The 20,357-nt window shown below is 43.4% G+C and overlaps 1 protein-coding gene and 1 long non-coding RNA gene across 2 annotated transcripts in view; one reads left to right on the forward strand and one right to left on the reverse strand.

Annotated features, from left to right (window-relative positions):
* The window catches only part of BARX2 (BARX homeobox 2), a 76,668-nt gene extending 69,144 nt beyond the window's left edge, over window positions 1–7,524 (forward strand). Inside the window, exon 4 of the mRNA XM_522247.8 lies at window positions 6,383–7,524. Within this exon, the coding sequence (XP_522247.2) occupies window positions 6,383–6,649 (267 nt within the window). The 3' untranslated portion in view covers window positions 6,650–7,524. The remainder of the gene's footprint in view (window positions 1–6,382) is intronic.
* Window positions 1,018–6,462, reverse strand: LOC107967251 (uncharacterized). The gene is made up of 5 exons (XR_008538181.2): window positions 6,379–6,462; window positions 5,264–5,324; window positions 3,228–3,320; window positions 1,852–2,179; window positions 1,018–1,160 (listed from the first exon to the last, which is right to left on the reverse strand). It is a non-coding gene; the product is annotated as an uncharacterized LOC107967251 (long non-coding RNA).
* Window positions 7,525–20,357: the final 12,833 nt, after the last annotated feature.

The following is a 20,357-nucleotide window of genomic DNA, read 5'->3' on the forward strand; positions in this document are numbered from 1 at the left end:
GGCTCACGCCTGTAATCCCATCAGTTTGGGAGGCCGAGGTGGGTGGATCACATGAGGTCAGGAGTTTGAAACCAGCCTGGCAAACATGGTGAAGTCCCGCCTCTACTAAAAATATAAAATTAATTAGCTGGGTGTGGTGTTGGGTGCCTGTAATCCCAGCGACTTGGGAGGCTGAGGCCAGAGAATCACTTGAATCCAGAAGGCAGAGGTTGCAGTGAGCCAAGATCACACCATTGCTCTCCAGTCTGGGCCACGGAGCAAGACTCCATCTCAAAAAATAAAAATAAAATAAATAAATAAATAATAAAAATAAAATAAAAAACCAAGGAATTGAAGGAAGAATGGATTCGGTTAAATAGATAGTCTTCCAAAAACTCTACAGTGCCAAGCACACATGGACACGTTTTGGGGGATTGGTCTCTAAAGAACTAGACTTGAGAGTGAGAAGCACCAGGCCGTGTTCCCATGCTTGCCCTTCCCTGGCTGATTTTGGGCAAGTCCCTTCACTGCTTTCTGTGCAAGATCCACCACCCACCTTCTTCCTCGTCAGTCATCAGCATTGAAATCAATGCCTCCTAAGTAGCAGAGGCATTGTTTAAATTGGTTATCAGCAATCTTTTCGTGAGTCAGATGGTTAAGGAATTGACAGGCAGCCTCCTCTGCCAGCACCGCCCAGTGCCCGTGGGACAGTGCGTGTGCCTTCGTCTCTGACGTCACTTGTTTTTCACCAGCAACAGCGTTGCTGGCATGGTTGTGGGCCAGTTATTGATGGGTATCGATGCCATGTAAACCAAAATGGAAGAGTAACTTAGCAGATCTAACCTCAGAACATTCTGCAAGCCAGTCACCTTCAGGTCCCTTTAGGAGCCAAGAGGCCCAAGCTGTCAGTTCACTTTTGAGATCATTCATTGAGCATTTAACATTCATCAGGCCATGGAGATGCAAAGATAAGACATGAGCCTGTCCACCAGAAAATAAAATTATAAAAAGGTACTCAGTCAAGTGCAGAAGACACACCTGCAAACTGGTATTATTATTTCACGGAGCGGTCAGGGCAGCAGCAGGGAGATTTATAGGATCAGCGCGGAGTGGAATAGCAAGGCTGTGTTGTGATCCTGATTGCTTCATCTAGTTTCCCAGTAAAACTCTTTCAAGGCTATCTGTTTAGGTACCAGGGAGGAAAAGAAAAAGATAATTGAGTAATAAAGATGTCTCAGGGCTAGTAACCTAATTGGAACTGGAAAAAGATTAGCAGTTGATTCTCAGACTTATTCACATGGCTGCCAAGGGTAACTTTGCCAGAACCAAGATAGCATCTCTGACGAGTTCTGACCCGTCAGCATTGGTAACCTATAGCGGGTTGGGTAAATTTAATCTTGCACATTTAAGATGGGATGCGCACCCTCTATTCCATGTCTGTTGGCTTTAGTTCCCGCAGGACCCACAGTGTTTTGCAACAGGCTGAAAGAGCCTCATTATTTGGTGGTCTCTTTGAGCTCTAAAATGCAATTCTGTTCCATGAGAGGATCCAAACAGATACCTCCTTTCTCTCCTAGTCACAGAATTGCGTGGGCCCCACACTATTCATGGTCATTATCTTTCTCATGAAAAGTCCCCAAATAGTTAACAACTCCATGAATTGTTACCAGTAGCTCTCTGTGTAATCTTGGGCAGGTTACTTAACCTCTGTGTGCCTGTTTCCTCTCCAGTAAAAGGCCTAACACGTACCTTGTAGGGTTGTGTTATTAACTGAGCTAATCTCTGTAAAACACGTAAATAGGACCTGCCATATAGGATACAGCCAAGAGATGTTATTGCCGTTATTATTATCATTATTAGTATTTTTATTACCTAGCCACAAAATCCATGTCTTCAGAGAATCCAAATATTTGGAGGCCAGGATACATAAGCCAAAAGTGAATTCTATGAGTTTCAGGGACTCCGCACAGCCCTGAGCATTTGTCCTTTCTCAGTCCCTGCTCCCCAGTCATCTCCAAGTCAGCGCCTTGGCATTTGGGGCCTTGCCTGAGGTCCAGTGGAACATCACATCTTCAGGCTGAGAAAGTCAGCTAATGGGAGCAGCAGTGTCTGGGAGGAGATTCATGCTGGGGAATCCAAACTTGTTTCTCAGCTTCATGGAAACAGTCATCAGTTATGTGGCCCTCGCTGCCCTATAAAGCTGCAGAGAGAGACAGAGAAAAAGGAACAAAGATCACCCCCACTAATAAGTCTACTGCCTGGAGTCTGCTGGGAGGTTGGGTAATTGCAAATAAATAACCAGACGTAGAACAGTGGCCCATTTTACATATCCCTCGCGCATTATGCTGAATGCAATACTGCTAAGACTGTTAGACTCAAATGGTCAGGAGGTTTGTGTTCAAATCCCAGCTCTGCCCTTGGCTTGCTCTTTGATACTGACAAACTCTGTCAGCTCAGTTTCCTATCTGAAAAGTAGAGGGAAGGAGAGAGTTCCTTCCTGCACTGACATTCCCTGCCCCCTACCCAGGCTGCTTGGAGGGAAGCAAAAGATCCGGTCTTAACACCCTCAGCAACAGAACGTCTGAATACCTCGTTGCAGAGTTTGGAGGAGGGCTGTCACCAGGCACGGCTAATAAAAGTGGATGGTGTGCTAGGTGTTCTTCCGAGAGGCAGAAGGAGGCATGTGACCTCTTAGACAGGGAGCTCTCTGGCTTCTCTGGACCACCGGGACTAAACTGGCTCTAAGAATAAATGGGGAGAGGGCTCCTAGGAAGAGGGCCACAGGGTGCATGTGAATGGGCAGCTCCTGATGGAGAGTGGTTCTGAGATAATCGCATGTCTCAGGTGTGCTGGAAGGCAAGGGGCCAGAGGTTGAGTGCAGAAAGCAGCCAAGAGGGTAGTTATCTCCTAATTATTGCTTGTGCTGGAATGTTTTATTCCATTTAGAAAATGGTCTAATTGTTTTGGGGATTTTTTTTTTCATGCAGTAGGAAAACAGCCAGGTGGGGTCCGTCCAAACCGTGTGGGTGGTGTTCTCTAATTGCTGGGCTGGACTTTCTTTTGCCAATTAGGTGGCTTCCATAGACCTGCCCTTTTCTAGTTTGATTACTACATGGGGCAACTTACTTTTGTATAACCTCTTTCATACTGAGTGGATCTGCTTTCAACATGTAAATTCCATCTTGGCACAATTGGGTGCTTTCAAAAGCCTGCACTCAGACTGAAATCAAAATCAGATAATGACTTACTTGAAAAGAAATACAGGGAACGTCTTCTCCCCAGGGTTGGTTTCTGTCAGCATCTCTACCTCGTTAAAGGTCCCCTTAATATCTGTGTGTTAGCTGTTGATGCAGAAAGGACAGTGGTTGAGCAGATTTTTAGCTAAAAGGAGGTGTTTACTGAGAACTTCTTGGTTTTCTTACTTCATACTCAAAAATTAACTCAAAATGAATCATCATCTAAATGGTGGGAGTGAAAACTATAAAACTTAGAATATGAGTAAGTATTCATGACCTTGGATTAGACAAAACCTTCTTAGATATGACAGCAAAAGCACAAGCAACAGAAGAAAACATAAATTGGGCTTCCTCAAAATTTAAAAATTTTGTGCTGTGAAGGACATCATTAGAAAAATGAGAAGACAGCCCACAGAATCAGAGAAGCTTACATCTGATAAGGGACATGTATCCAGAATATTTAAAGAACACTTACAACTCAATAATAAAAAGACAACCAAATTTAGAAATGGGCAAAAGATTTGAATAGACAATTTCTCCAATGAAGATATACAGCTAGCCAATAAGCACTATGAAAAGATGCTAAACTTCATTAGTCATCAGGGAAATAAATGCAAAGCAGAACCACAATGAGATACCACTTCCCACCCTCTAGGATGGCTGTGGTCAAACAGCCATCAACAAGTGTTGGTGAGGATGTGGAGAATTGGAACCCTCATATGCAGCTGGCTGGAACGTAAAATAGTGCTTTGGAAAACAGTCCTCAAAATGTGAAACATAGAGTTGCCAAATGATCCAGCAATTCAATTTCACTTCTTTCCCATGTTCAAAGCAGCTTCATTCACAGTAGTAAGCAACCCACGTGTCCATCAACTGATGAGTGAATGAACAAAACATAGTATATCCATAAAATGGAATATTATTTACTGATAAATGCTACGGCATGGATAGACATTGAGAACATTATGCTAAGTGAAAGAAGCCAGTCACAAAAGTGCACATATTATATGATTCTGTTTATATAAAATGTCCAAAAATAAGCACATCTGTAGAGACAGAAAGCAGACTAGTGGTTGCCCAGGGCTGTGGGCAGATCGGGTAGGGGCTGGGGGAAAATAGGGACTGACCGCTAATGCTATGGGGTTTCTTTTTGGGGTGATAGAAGTGTTGGAAAATTGCATTGTGGTGATAGTTGTACAATTCTGTGACTATCCTAAAAATCACTGAATAGTGCACTTTAAATGGATTTGGCATATGAATTATATCTCAGAGCTGTGTACAAAGTAAGTTATGGTTTTATCCTTAAAATTCAGCACCTGGAGGTCCTCTGCTGCTCTTGAAGGAAAGAGGAACAGTCAGTAAATATTTAGGGACTGCATAGAAGTTAGCTGGAAGTTTGATTCTTGGAGCATGGAGTAATGGAGAGAAGCAGGGTTTGTCTTCAAGGAGCTTATATACAAATATAGAAGACAAGATTAGGCTAGGTTTATAAATAGCAAAAATATCTCCCACCCCTAATCATCTGTGCTAATCCAGGTCCTCTGGAAGCCCTTCTCACTAACTGCCCAGAAAATCAAGAACTATGCCAAGCCAGTGGAGGAAGGAGTGTCTATTACATTCCAAAGTAAAATATAAATATTTTTAAAATTGTCCCTGTCTGCCTCCTGGGACTCTTGTGTGGGTCACAAATTGGGATAATAAGGGTGCCAGGCCTTTGAAGTCAGCCAAGGCCATTTAGGGTCCAGTTGTTTGGCTTGCTTTATATCTTTTCTCAACTCTAGGGAAAGGTTTGTTGAGAAAGCCTAGTTCATTTGGTAACAGTTGTCAAACACCTGCTATGTGCAGGGGCTGAGTGAGAGGGGCAGCAGGTAAACATGCAGTGACCATAGTTTCTGAAAAGTGCTCTCGCCAGGACAGTAGAGGCTGCTCCTAGGGCATATGGCAGAGGGCATTTAACCTAGACCTGGGGGATGAGGAAGGCTTCCAGGAGAAGTTAGCCAGGAGAAGGAGGGCGGATGGTATATATATTCTGGGCAAAGGAAACCTACCATTCAGGTGCCGTTTTGGTCCTTTCATACACATTATCTGTTGGTCACCCTCACTGTCACCCTGTAATACAAGGTATTATTATTCTCATTTTACAGATTAGAAAACGGACACTCAGGGCCTTTAAAGGACTTCCCAAAGACAAAGATGATAAGTGGCAGAGTTGGAATTTAACCCAGTTTTTCTACTATCAAAGCCAAAATGCTTTTTAAACTCTGCTGTACTACTTCTTCGAACGCTACAAGACTACATGTTTTATAACATATTTTTTCTGATTACAGAAATACTTATGTTTGATCATTGTTGAAAGTTTAGAAAATATAGAAAAAACATAAAGATTAAAAATGATTCATGATCCTGCAAACAAGGTGGTGTATAGGTTGTCTAGCCTCCAAACTGGATTATGCTAAGAATCTGTTTTTTACAAAACTATATTAATAATATTTTCTGTGTTATTAAACATTCTCCTATATAGTAATTGTAATGGTTGTCAAGTATTCTGTCCTTGGGATTTACTATAATTCTACCCAATTACATGGCTAAACTTTTAGGATATCACCCCCCTCCAACTTTTGCTGTTATAACCAATATTGTGATGAATATTTTTGCAGATCAATCTTTGTCTCAGTCTTAGATAATTTTGTAGAATTTAGCCTAAGGAATTTCTGTGTCAAAAAGCCATGCACATTTTAAGGCTTTTGACTTGAACTCTCAGGTTGTCTTGAAAAGTGTGTAACAATCACACTTTCATACAGTGTGCTTTTTTTCCTGCTTGCTACAAATATTGCTGTTGTCTTTTTAGCTTGTCAACTTGATAGTTATTGCATTAACATTTTAATTTTCATTTCTTTCCTTATTGTTGAAGTTGAATTCTGAAGCTGCCTATGATTGTTGTATTAAATGCCAAAATATATAATGTTGACCAAAAGTGCATTGAGCATTTAAAAAATGGAGGTGTCTTTGTAGACCAGAGGTGATGGGTTGAGAATATATTTTGCCAAATCCTGCAATTTCACTGCTGGAACAGATGGTTTAGATGCAATGTGAGGTTATACTGGGAGTGGAAAGGTGGAGGGAAGGAATTATTTCTTAGATTCAATAACAATTTTTTACTCACGTAGGTTCTTAAAGGTGGACAGGAAGCACCCACAAAACCCAAAGGTCGCCCCAAGAAGAACTCCATCCCCACATCAGAAGAGATTGAAGCTGAAGAGAAGATGAACAGCCAGGCCCAGGGTCAGGAGCAGCTGGAGCCCTCTCAGGGGCAGGAGGAGCTCTGTGAAGCACAGGAACCGAAAGCACGTGATGTCCCCTTAGAGATGGCAGAGCCACCAGACCCGCCCCAGGAGTTGCCAATACCCTCTTCGGAACCCCCACCATTAAGCTAAAGTAAAACCCTTTTGAGGGAAGAGGGAGACTGGGGAGAGGAAAAGAGAGAAGGCAGGGAGAGTAGGGAGAGAAAACCTTCTAGCAGCCCAGTAAACTGGGGGCGAAGAGATCTACCCGTCTCCCTCCCTCCCACAGTTACCATTGGCCTTGTCATCGCAAGCATTTGACAAAGACTTGCTTGTCTTGGGCCTGTCACTTCCTGAAAAGCTGCTTTAGCTGTGGATGCCCTTGATTAAGGGAGAGAGCGCCTAGGAGCTGCCTGCCCCAGCTGGGGTGACGGCTGTAGGGCTGGGTCTATGTTGCAAGCCGTATATCCTAGCATGCAGTGGAAAGTGCTTAGCTCTCTCCCTCCCGACCTCTGGGCAGCCAGTCATCAAAGCAGAGAGACGTGGCGGCATGTGGGCAGCATGCCCAGGTTCCTTGCTGACTCAGCACTTATTTCTGTAGTTTTAAAAAAGAATTTAATGTTTTTGGTTGTATTTTTGGGGGGGTGAGGGTGGGCAAAAACATGGGGGGAGTTCTGCGTTGTTAGAAATGTTTCTGAATCAAGTTTGTTTGAAGACACGTGTGCCTTTGTACCCATTATAAGATGGTCATAAGACCCAAGAACTGATAAGTTTTGGTTTTTTTTTTTGGTTTTTTTTTTTTTTTGCTTCATTTACCCATTCATGCCTAGGGTTCCATTATTGGAACGCTAAGCTTGTGGGAGTTATTTCTATCCTACTGCTCAAGGTCATCACCAAGATCTGATTTTTCATAAAAAAACATTTGTGACCTTCGGCATAAATGGGTTAAGGTGCCATCCCTGAAACTGCAATGCAGATATGTTCAGATAACTTTTATTTTTTAATTAAAAATAAATCTTTCAAAAGGATTGAGTGTTTTGTGTCTTCTGAGGAGTGTATCTAACCCTTCCTGAATGTGTCCTATGGGAAGAGAGACCCAGAGAGTGAACCAAACTAGGGGGGGCCGCCTTTTCCCCATCTATAAAACAAAGGATTGGGCCAGGCCATTGGTGTCCAAGTGCTGAGAGCTGTGGGAGTGGAACCGAGCCTCCGGGATGAGGACAGGGCAGAGTAGCTAGGCTCTCCCTTCCACCTCTCCCACCGCCTTCTGCCAGAGCAGCTCCCTTCTCAGCCGCTTCACATTTGGGGCGTCCAATGGTCTTACTTTTTTAAAGAGGTAAGAAATGTATATGCTTCAAAAGTCAAAACTATAAAAAAGAAGTCTTGGGCTGGGAGCAGTGGCTCACGCCTGTAATCCCAGCACTTTGGGAGGCCCAGGCAGACGGATCACCTGAGGCTGGGAGTTCGAGACCAACCTGACCAACACAGAGAAACCCTGTCTCTACTAAAAATACAAAATTAGCCGGGTGTGGTGGTACATGCCTGTAATCCTAGCTACTTGGGAGGCTGAGGCAGGAGAATCGCTTGAACCTGGGAGGCGGAGGTTGCAGTGAGCCAAGATCATGCCATCGCACTCCAGCCTGGGCAACAAAAGCAGAACTCTGTCTCAAAAAAAACAAAAAACAAATAAAAAAAAAACTTTCTTCCACCCTGCCCTCTCCTCCCCTGAATCCCCGGTAGGTAATTATTTTTATTGGTTTCTTGTTCATCTTTCCAGCGTTTCTTGACTAAGTATTCATTTGGATGATGGGCTCTGCAACTTTTAACAAAAGAAGACCTGAGAACTACTTAACTAGATGTGCTGGGTGATTTTAAATTTAAAAATGTTGTTCCACGTTAATTTAAGACCAAAAAGAAGGAGGCTCTAGACTTCCTAGCAGGAGGACTCTGCCTCTGTTTTTTTTTTTGTCTGATTCTCATGCATTCTGGCCCAGAGCCTGATCTCAGAGGGGTCACCTTTACGATCACTGCCCCAGCGTGCTCACCTGTGATGGCTTACAGGGCCGAGTGCCCATTTAGTGGACTCTCAGTTATTAATTACACACGAACTCTGCCCAGTTGCAGGCTTGGAGAATACCGACTTTCAACAGTGGCCTTAACAAGGAAGCCAAATCTGTTACTACTTCTGTAAAACAATCACATAATTCATTTCAAAGTTAAACAGGAAAGATCTGCGTGTTTTCCATCACCTGGCAGGGTGCCTGCTTTTCTCCATTAACAATCAGAAAGTGACTGCAATTTTGACTTTGCCAAGGCAGTGCCTCATCCCCTTTGTTATTGAGATCAACAGAGAAAGCAGTCTTTTTCTTAACTCTTGTGAATAGACAAAGGAGGGGAGGATTTGGCTTCTGAGAACCAGTTTGAGCAGACCACACCTAGCTGCCTGTGCGAGGTTGCTTGCACCAAGCAGGCAGAATGCTGTCTCCTCCACCTCTAGCCCACCCCATGGTACAGTTTTATGATCTGCCTACCAGGTGGTGTCACAATGAGCCAAAGAATGTGCACAATGGCCAAAGTAAGCCGGTGGGTCAGTGTTAGTTCTGTGTCAATCCTAAGGAAGTGTTCTGTCCCATTTGCGCCACCGCAGAGAGGCCTCCTGTCTGCATGCTGGCTTCCCAGGATGGTGTTCCATCTCTTGCCCTGGGCTCCCATGATGTCCTTTTCTTTTTTTTTAAGTTCAGGGGTACATCTGCAGGTTTGTTACATCGGTAAGTTTGTGTCATGGGGATTCGTTGTACAGACGATTTCATCGCCCAGGTATTTCAGCCTAGTACCCATTAGTTATTTTTCCTGATCCTCTCCCTCCTCCCACCGTCCTCCCTCTGGTAGGCGCCAGTGTATTTTTTTTTCCCCCTCTATGTGTCCATGTGTTTTCATGATGTCCTCTTCTGAGGTGCCTGACAGTGACTGTCACCGCACAATATACGTGTCCATACACAGTGGTATTCCTGAGCGCTGGGTTCTGGGAGCTATTTCGGACCTCCGACTCTCACTCCTTGGCATGTGACCTGTGCTTTTGTGTCTTGCCCGTAGGGGTTGAATTCATTGGTGAAGGTAAGACCTCTGATGATCTTTCCTTGTGTTTTGGAGGGTCCAAGCCCAAGACTTTGGCTTGTCTTCCGGCCTCAGTTATGCGTAGCTTTGCCTGGTGACCCAGAGAGGCCAGGCTGGGCCTTTTAAAATGTTATTTTTTTAATTGACAAATAAAAATTGTGTATATTTATGGGGTATAACATGATGTTTTGAAACATGTATGCATTGTGGAATGGCTAAATCAAGCTAATTAACATCTGCATGACCTCACATATTTATCTATGGTGAAAGCACTTAAAATCTACTCTCTCAGCAATTTTCATGTATACAATACATAATTCACAATAGTCACCATGTTGTACAATACGCCTCTTGAACTTATTTCTCCTAACTGAAATTTTGTACCCTTTGACCAACATCTCTCCAACCTCCCTCTACCCGCTACCGCTGGCAATCACCATTTTACTCTTTGCTTCTATAAGTTCAGCTTTTTTAGATTCCACATGAAAGTAACCTAAACGCCCATCAATGATAGACTGGATGAAGAAAATGTGTTACATATACACCATAGAATACTATGCAACCATAAAAAAGAACAAGATCATGTCCTTTGCAGGGACATGGATGGAGCTGGATGGAGGCCATTATCCTCAGCAAACTAACGCAGGAACAGAAAACCAATTACCACATGTTCTCACTTATAAGTGGGAGCTGAATGATGAGAACACATGGACATATGGCGGAGAACACCACACACTGGAGGCTTTCAGAGGGTGGAGGGTGGGAGGAGGGAGAAGATCAGGAAAAACAACTAATGGGCACTAGGCGTAATACCTGGGTGATGAAATAATCTGTACAACAAACCCCCATGACGTAAGTTTACCTCTGTAACAAACCCACGCTTATGCCCGGAGCTTGAAAGTTAAAAATAAAGTGACAATATGAGATATTTATCTTCCTGTGTCTGGCTTATTTCCCTTAACATAATGTCCTCCAGGCCATCATGTCACCACAAATGACAGGATTCCCTTCTCTTTAAAGGCTGAGTAGCATTCCATTGTGTATATAGACCACATTTTTTCTCTCCATTCTTCTTGTGATGGACACTTAGGTTGTTTCCATAGCTTGGCTATTGTGACTGTGGCTGCAGCAAACATGGGGGTGCAAGTATCTCTAACACGCTGATTTAATTTCCTTTGGTGTACACCCAGGAGTGAGATTGCTGGGTCATATGGTAGTTCCACTTTTAATTTTTTGAGGAAAGGGCTGGCCTTTTGAATGTGAATAGGGACCCTGCTGTCTGAGCCCTGCTTAAGAGCCAAGCCCTGCTCCTCCAACTTCATCCTTCCCTTTTTTTCCCCAGTTCCCAAGGCTTGCTACTGGCAACCAGAAACCAGCTTCACAGCTTTGCTCTGAAGCATGTTGAGTTGGAGGCAGTCCTGTGTGGGTCTGGAGCAGGGCTACGCAACGATCTCCAGCATGGAGCGCACTTTCCTCTCTCAGCTTCTTTCTCTGGGTGTCTCAATTTTTGCTTTCCCACGGCCATTTACCTTTCCAGGCCTTGACAAACAAAAGCATCCTCTCCCTTTTCCGGCATCCAGGATAGTGGCTCCTGCAAGTCCAGGGTGTTACGCAACACCCTGCTGCTGTTTTGAAGTTTTCCAGAAAAAGGAGAGAGCCATGACAAGTTCTCAGGAATCTGACGTGGAGAAGCCGACCTCTTAGGGACTTTAGCTCTCTCCTCTAGAAGGCTTGGATTGCACTTACACAAGCACACTGCCCTTCTGCAGCCCCCTTGGGCTTTGAAATGGGCTGTTTCCTCCAGTTTTATACAAACTCATTAATCACAGAGAGCTTAATGTCTTTCCTGGGGTCCTATGGTTACTCAGGGGCGTTGTTGGGAACTAAGGTCCCAGGCCAGACTCCCTGCAGTGAGTCTTTGCCATTAGCACGCCTTCCCTCCTCCTGGAAACGCTGCAGTGGAAAAGCTCCCTGCACTCAGTTTTCTTCCCAGTGCAGGGATTTGGAGGTGGGGGATTCCTGCCTCTGCCTCCGCGGTGTGCATCTTAACTGCTAAAAAGCAAAGAATTCCTGCAGCAGGTCCCAGACTCCAAGTCTGCGTGTCTGAGTTCCTGTTCTGGATCACGGTGCCCTCGGTTTGCTTACACAGGGTCTGCAAAGGTTTGCTAAGACACAACAGCAGCCCTATTTTTTTTTTGAGACAGAGTCTCACTGTTGCCCAGGCTGGAATGCAATGGCATGATCTGGGCTCACTGCAACCTCTGCCTCCTGGGTTCAAGCGATTCTCCTGCCTCTGCCTCCTGAGTAGCTGGGCTTACAGGTGTGCACCACCACACCCGGCTAATTTTTATATTTTTAGTAGAGACGGGGTTTCACCATGTTGGCCAGGCTGGTCTCTAACTCATGACCTCAAGTGATCTGCCCGCCTCAGCCTCCCAAAGTGCTGAGATGACAGGCGTGAGCCACCGCGCCCGACCCCAGCAGCCCCACCTTGACAGCCAGTTCCCACACGGGTCTCATGCTATGAGCCATGAGCCCTCAAACTCGTCTGAACAGATCTATCCAAAACCAGCCTTTCTGAGGCTGGCTTAAGGTTTCTCTGAGTCTGGCCAGTTCTAGAACTGTCTTGAAGAGGGGGTATGAGGGCACTGTGAGCCTTTTCTCCCATCCACAGAGTGCGTAGAGTTCAGCCACCCTTCTCATGACCCTTGAACTTTATTCCACCTCAGCCTTGCCCCACGCCCCTGGGCTGGGTCTGGCTTAGAACTGGACTGGAGGCTATGAAGCTCTGTCCTCCTTAGAAATACTGTTTTGTTAGCCTGGCCTAGTGTCCGCTCAGCAGGAAGTGAGCAGGGACTTAGCAGTCACCTGGCTGACAGTCTGCATTAAAGACCATCCCAAGGGCTTCCCCCCCCACTCTCTCCCACCCGGATCAACGCTAGCTGGTAGTCGGATCGTCTGGCAGTTTTCCACAGGTGCTACCTCAATCTTCCCCCGCATTATATTTGAAAGGAACCTTTGAGGGGCAGGTAGTGTTGGGGTTAAAGAGCTAAAACATGCTTTGCACAAAAACTTGTTTCTCAGGATTTCTACGCATTTAATTGCCTGTGTTTGCCTACAGCCCTGAGTGTCTCTGTTGCTCTTTGTGTAAATATCTCCTCTTCCAGTCCCCTCCCACTCTCCACGTGGTAGCCCTTGTTAGTGCTGTGTCCCTTCCAGGCACAGCGGTATCTCTCCTCCTCTTTTGACTCTGCCCTAGAGTGCCCTGTGGCCAAGGGTCCTTTCTTCTGGCCACCTGGCTTGCCTCTTTCTTAGGCTTCTCAGCATAATGGTTTGAAGTCACCATTCCCTGCAAGTGTTCTTAATTAACCTCACCTTTTCTCCAGTCTATTCTGTTAATTCCTGCCTCATCTCTTCCTCTTAATGCAGCATTTGTAATTATCATTGCAGTCCTGACATATTTCCAGGGGACATGGATTAGTTTTTTTCCCCGACTAGAGTGTAAATTCCTCGAGGCATTTTTTCAGTTTATATGTTCTGAGTTCCTTTTGCTGTGCTGAAGTCTCCAAAGCCCAAAGACAGGACTTAAAGGATCTGGATTCTCGTGGTCTCCAGCTGACTTCTGTCTTGGAGGCTTCTCCAGGAACTCAGCTTTCAGGATTGGAGCCAAAATCTCAGAATAAGCAGCAGCCAGAGACATCCTTTCCATTTTGCAGAGGGGTAAACTGGAAGAGATGGCAACGACTTGAGAGAGGGCCTCAAGGCCAACCAGGGCCAGAGCCGGTGCAGCCCTGCCCTTAGAAAGCAGTGCCTGGGACCTCCTACCACCAGAAGCTCATCAGCCACCATCCATGCCAACAAGTATTTCTTCAACATTTATTTTGTGCCTAGCCCTGTGCTAATACTATGGGAGGAAGGTGGGTGGGAGGGGGAGAAGGGGGCAAAGTAACCTGTTCCTTCCCTCAAATACACTAAAATCTTGTTGGAGAAACTTATAATCTAGTGAATTTGGGGGTGGGGCCAGGGATTCCAGCCAAGGTTTTATAATATTTACGCCTCCCCTTACGCTGCACGATGGCGTTCTTTCTGGGCAAGAAAGGTGATTCATGGAAGATGCATTCCTAAGCACATCCTCACCAGGCTAAGACACTAAGAGAGGGTTCATGCCTTAGGTAGGCCTCTTGTGCCCCTGGAAGGGTGATTAACACTGGAATAAGAGGTGTTTGCTAAATTCACCTGAGTATGCCTCTAATCCCAGATTGTCAACCAAATCCTGGGTGGAGAATGGTTTGGGACAAGCAGGCAGATCCAGATAATACTGTCTGTAATCTGGGCACCGATCCTGAGGAAAGTGGCTGCCGCCAGCCTGGTTTCCCTGCCTTGCACTTTGCCTTTGCCTTACCCATGGACAGTGGATGGGGCAGCCTTCCTGCTTCCTTTCCCACTCTGCTTGCACTCCATCCAGGTGTGCTCTGGCACTGGCCTCCACCTGCTGCTCTGTGCTGTCAGCCTCTGGCATCTGCAGGTCAGCCATGGCCAGGAGGGGCCGGGGCGGAAACCACCTGCCGAGGGGTGCTGTGTAAATCACCATGACAGGCTCCTTTCATGCCTGCCGGCCTGGCCTCCTTTCTTTCCCAAACCCTCTTCCTTTCTGTTTATTTTTGTTGCGGATTTATTAGACACACAGTTAAGTGCCCATTTAGCTCTGCAAACTGTCATCATGCCTGCTTCATGAATAAGATCATTCACTCACAAAAGCCTTTAAACATTTTTTTTAAAGAGGGTGGGGGAGGCATGGGGGACAGGAGAGGAGGAGGAAATAGTGCCCCAGGTTAGTGAGGAGGCCAAGAACAACCGAAACCCAAGCAGCGGCCTCTCCTGTAGCTCAAGAATGTAACAAGGGCCCTCACAGTTGCCCTGAATTTACCCTGTTTGTCAAGACATGTATCATCGCTCCTGCAGGATTCTGAGGTCTAGAGTTCTTCTTTGTCTGGGCTGCCAGAGAGCAGACGGTGTGGGGCGGGTTCAGTGGCTGCTGTGCACCTGCTCAAAATGGTTCCCAAGAACCTCCGGGCATGTCAGGCCAAATCTGTGCCCCTTTGGGATCCTCAGTCAATTTCCTCAATCCAAACTCTCTTGGTTTTCCCAGGGCTTCCCTCCTTCTGGTGGCATCTCTTCCCAAGCACCTGGCTCCTTAAACACACAAATTTCTCAGCTGCAAGTAGCAAGAGTCCTAAGTGTGGTGGCTCATGCCTGTAATGCCAACACTTTGGGAGGCTGAGGTGGGAGGACTGCTTGAGCCCAGGAGGTTGAGGCTGCAGTGTGCTGTGATCATGTCACTGCACTCCAGCCTGGGCAACAGTGCAACCTTGTCACACACACACAAAAGGTAGCTAGAGTCTGGTCCAGTGTCATTTTAATGCATGCAGACTATACATCAGGCACCAGAACAAGGAAGTTCTTTATATCATCACGTTTCATCACCTCAGCAGCCCTATGCAGTAGGTCCTATTACTGTCTACATTTCAGAGGTGGGGCGACTGAGACTTAATGTGGCTAGGTAACTTGCAGAGTTATCAACACAGCTGGGAGGTTTTTTATCCTTATATTGGGCCTGTGCTTACCTCCAAGGAGTCTGAGTTGGCCAAGCCTGATCTCAGAGCAGAGTGCCGAGGCAGGCTGACCCTGCACGCCACAGCATGGGTGGGTGCCCCTGCCCCTACACTGCTGTAATGGGGCCATCTCTCACAGCCTACTCTCACCGTTTAGGGTGCAGTCCTCCCCTCGAGTGTGAATGATCAAGCCCTCCATCCACTCACCTGTACATACTAGCAACAAGTCTGGGTTCCCTGCCACCTCTTTGGTTGTGTATCAGGGGGTCAGGAACATTTGAGGGCATTGGAGTGTGTTGGCACGTGCACTGACCTTGGGAGGGGTGCCAGCCTCTGGAGGAACTTGGAGGGTGAGCCCCCATCTGAAGCACAGTAACAGGATAGCGTCCTCACTGTGGTGCAGCAAGCCTCGCTAGGGTACATGGCTTCCCACATCAGAGCAGGAGGGGCACAAGTGGAAGTTTGAACCTCAGTAGATGCTCCTGGAATGCCGAGTCCTCTGTCCAAGCTGCAGATGCGGATGCTGCCCCTTCTCAGCCATTGTCGCAGTGACCGCTGAGGTCTCAGTAGCCTTGGGGCCCTGGCTCTGGCCCCAGGATCACTTGGCTTCTGCTCCTTAAAGGCCCGGAGCTACTCTTCCTTTCGCTGCTCCCCCATCTCCTTTTCTTCTCTGGTTTCTCTTTTGGCATTTCTTTTTATTTGCAGTGTGTTTTCAATGCAAATACAGTCCATAATATGAAAAAGTTACTATGAACAGAGCATAATTACACACATACAGTGAACAGTCAAAACAGATGTTCCACAAGCAAATATGAAGCAAGAAGGAGTGTTCATTCACCCATACAGAAGCTTGGGATGTGTTGGAGCTGGTTGTTTTGTATTGCTTTCTAAGGATGGCAAATATTTGCTTTTGTTATCAAAGGTACTATGCTTGCTGGGCCCTGGAACACCAGTGCGTGGTCATGGGAATCAGAGACTTCAATGGGTGCATATTTCTAAAGGCTTTTGCCCTCGGAGGCAGCTGTAAAAAACTTTCCAGAATTGAGCCAATTCTAGACTTAGTGGCAGGATCTGACTATTTAAAGCATCAGCTGATATAGAGTGCTCCAAAGACAGCTAACTTTATTCATAAAGGTGAAAAAAAGTATTTATAGACATAGCATACCAGAATTTTTGGGAGGTGAGTTTCCAATGTTCAATTTACCTTATTTTTGACTTTTTGAAAATTAAATAAATCTTTTACAATTTTACATATATTTTACATATGTTGAAATAAAAAGCTCTAATTTAAAGTTATTTGGGGTCATATTCCTGTAGCTAAAAGAATCCAGCCCTCTTTTGGTGAATGGGGATGTGTGAAAGGAAATATCTAACTTTTGACCTTTTTAACACATAAACCAGATTTAATAACTAGCCTTAGACTTTGAGTAGCTTCCAATCCATCATTGCCCTGGCACATGTCAATTACTTACAGGAAGTTAAATGCAAAACCCTAGAAAAGACAATTTAGTTCCCAAGAGAAGAGTAAAGGCTTAGCAATGGAAAACTTTAGAGCACATGAGCACTAAATTAGCATTGCTGAAACAATATGAAACATGGAAACTTTTCATATTATCTAAGACTTTTATAAAGCCTTATAGATTTCATAAGCCAAAGTGAAAACTGAATCTCCATTCCACATCCTATTCTTTTACTCTAGATCAGAGGAAGACTTCTGATTTTTATTCCCAAGGCAGAGCATTTAGATGTCCAAATTTCCTGAGCCATATTTAATAAATTTACAACTCCTTTCAGTCTTGAATGAAAAATTCCATTTGCCTGATTTGTCATGGGCATCCACCATCCAATTAAATCCCTCTCCAATCACATTTGGGATTCTCAATATTTTCCTAATCATATTTATGTCAATAAAATTAAAGTGTGTGATGCCTCCATCTTTGTTCTTTTTGCTCAGGATTCCTTTGGCTACCCAGGCTCTTTTTCAGTAGCAAACGACTATTAGGATTGTTTTTTCCACTTCTGTGAAAAATTTCATCGGTATTTTGAGGGAGAATCTATAGATTGCTTTGGGTACTGTGGTCATTTTAATGACATTAATTCTTCTGATCCATGAGCATGGGATGTCTTTCCATTTGTTTGTGTCCTCTTCAATTTCTTTCATCAGTGTCTTGTAGTTTTCCTTATAGAGGTTTTTTTTTTTGGCCTCCTTAAATTTATTCCAAGGTATTTTATTTTATTTTTTGATAGCTATTATAAGTATTGTAAGTGGGATTGTCTTCCTAATTTCTTTTTCAGCTAGTTCATTATTGGTGTATAGAAATACTACAGATTTTTATAAGTGAATTTTATATCCTGCAACTTTACTGAATCTGTTTATCAGTTATAAGAGGTTTTTGGTGAAGTCTTTAGGGTTTTCTAAATGTAAGGTCATGTCATCTGCAAAGACGGACAGTTGCCTTTTATTTCTTTCTCTCATCTGATTGCTCTGGCTAAGATTTCAAGTACTTTGTTAAATAGTAGTGGTGAAAGTAGGCATCCCTGTCTTGTACCAGTTCTGAGAGGAAAGGCTTTCAGCTTTTCCCATTCAGTATGTTGTGTGCTATGGGTTTGTCATATATGGCCTTTATTATGTTAAGGTATATTCCTTCTATGCCTAGTTCATTGAGTTTTTCTCATAAAGGGATGTTTAATTTTATCCAGTGTTTTTCTGCATATATTGAGGTGATCATAGAGTTTTTGTCCTTCATTCTATTGGTGATGTATAACATTTATTTATTTACATATGTTGAACCATCCATGCATTCCTGGTATAAATCACACTTCATCATGGTGTATTATCTTTTGATGTGCTGTTGGATTTGGTTTGCTAGCACTTTGTTGAGAATTTTTGTAATCTGTTTTCAACAGGGATACTGGCCTGTAGTTTTTGTTTTGTTCTGTTTTGTTTTTTTCTTGTGTCTCATCTGGTTTTGGTATCAGGGTAATACTGACTTTGTAGCATGAATTGGGGAGAATTTCCTGCTCTTTAATTTTTTGGAATAGTTTGAAGAGAACTGGTGTTCTTTATATGTTTGGTAATTTGGCATTAAATTCATCTGGTCCTGGGCTTTTCTTTAGAGGGAGGCTTTTTTATTACTGATTCGATCATTACTCATTTGTTCAGGTTTTCTATTTCATTCTGATTCAATCTTGGTAGGTTGTACATGTCCAGGAATTTATTTATTTCCTCTAGGTTTTCCAGTTTGTTAGTTTGTAGTTGTTCATAATAGTCTCTGATGATCCGTTATATTTCTGTAGTATCAGTTGTAATGTCTCCTTTTTCATTTCTAATTTTGTTTATTTGGGTCTTCTCTCTTGGTTAGCCTACCTAGTGGTTTGCTGACTTTGTTTATCTTTTCAAAAAGCAATCCTGAGCAAAAAGAATAAAGCTGAACACATCACACTACCTAACTTCAAAATATGTTACCAGACTATAGCAACCACACAGCATGGTACTGGTATAATAACAGACACATAAACCAATGGAACAGAATAAGGAACTCAGAAATAAATCCACACATTTACAGCCAACTGATTTTTTACAAAGGCACCAAGAACATGTACTGGGGAAAGGACATCCTTTTCAATAAATAGATGGTGCTGGGAAAACTAGATATCCATACTTAGAAGAATGAAACTAGACTCCTATCTCTCATAATATACAAAAAGCAATTCAAAATGGATTAAAGACTTAAAGATCTGAAACTATAACACTACTAGAAGAAAGCACAGGGGAAACACTCCAGGACATTGGTCTAGGCAAAGATTTTATGACTAAGATCTAAAAGCACAGGCAACAAAAATAAAAATAGACAAATTCGACTATATTAAACTAAAATCTTCTACACAGCAAAGGAAACAATCAACAGATTGAAGAGGCAACCTATTGAATGGGAGAAAATATTTGCAAACTATTCATTCAACAAGGGACTAATATCCAGAATATACAAGGAACTCAAGCAACTCAAGAGCCAAAACCAAATAATCCTATTTAAAAGTGGGCAGAGTAGCTAAATAGATATTTCTCAAAAGAAACAAATGGCTAATAGGTACATGAAAAAATCCTCAACATCACTAATCATTAGGGAAATGCAAATCAAAACCACAATAAGATATCATTTTAATCCAGTTAGAATAATTATTATCAAAAAGACAAAAACTAACAGATGTTGACAAAGATGCTGAGAAAAGGGAACTCTTTTACACTATTGATGGGGATGAAAATGAGTATAGCTCTTATGGAAAATAGTACAGAGATTTCTCAAAAAACAAAAAAGTAGAACTACCATATGATCCAGCAATTCCACTACCAGGTATCTATCAGAAAGAAAAGAAATCAGTATATCAAAGTGATACCTGCACTCCTGTGTTTACTGCAGCAGTATACACAATAGCAAAGATGTGGAATCAACCTAAGTGCCCATAGATGGATGAATAGATAAAGAAAATGTGGTACATATACACAATGGAATACTATTTGGCTATAAAAAGGAATAAAATCCTGTCATTTGCAGCAACATGGATGGAACTGGAGGTCTTTATGTTAAGTGAAATAAACCAGGAACAAAAGGACAAACATTGCATGTTCTCACTCATATGTGGGAACTAAAAGAATTGGTCTCATAAATGTAGAAAGTAGAATGATTGTTACCAGAGGTGGGGATAAGTGTGTGTGGGCAGGATGGGTAAGAGAGGTTGGGTAATCAGAACTAACATATACTTAGAAGGAATAATTTCTAATGCTTAGTAGCAAAGTAGGATGACTATAGTTAACACGAATGTATTTTCTATTTCAAAATAGCTAGAAGAGAGGACTTAAAGTGTTTTCAACACATAGAAATGATAAATACATGAGGTGATACTTATCCTAAATACCCTAACTTGATCATTACACATCATGTACTCCAGAAATTTATACAAATACTATGTAATAATTTTTTAAAAATTGTAAAAAGGTAAAATTTTAAAAAATTAAGGAGAAAATTTCATAGATTTGATAAAAACATTTTGAGTCTTGATTTCTTTTATTGCCATTCTGGACTTCGAGAAGTAGCCTTCCCAATTTTGGAAAATGGGTTAGTGAAACATGATGGCTT

This window comes from Pan troglodytes, chromosome 9 (genome assembly GCF_028858775.2).
Source record: "Pan troglodytes isolate AG18354 chromosome 9, NHGRI_mPanTro3-v2.0_pri, whole genome shotgun sequence".
Lineage (NCBI taxonomy): Eukaryota > Metazoa > Chordata > Mammalia > Primates > Hominidae > Pan > Pan troglodytes.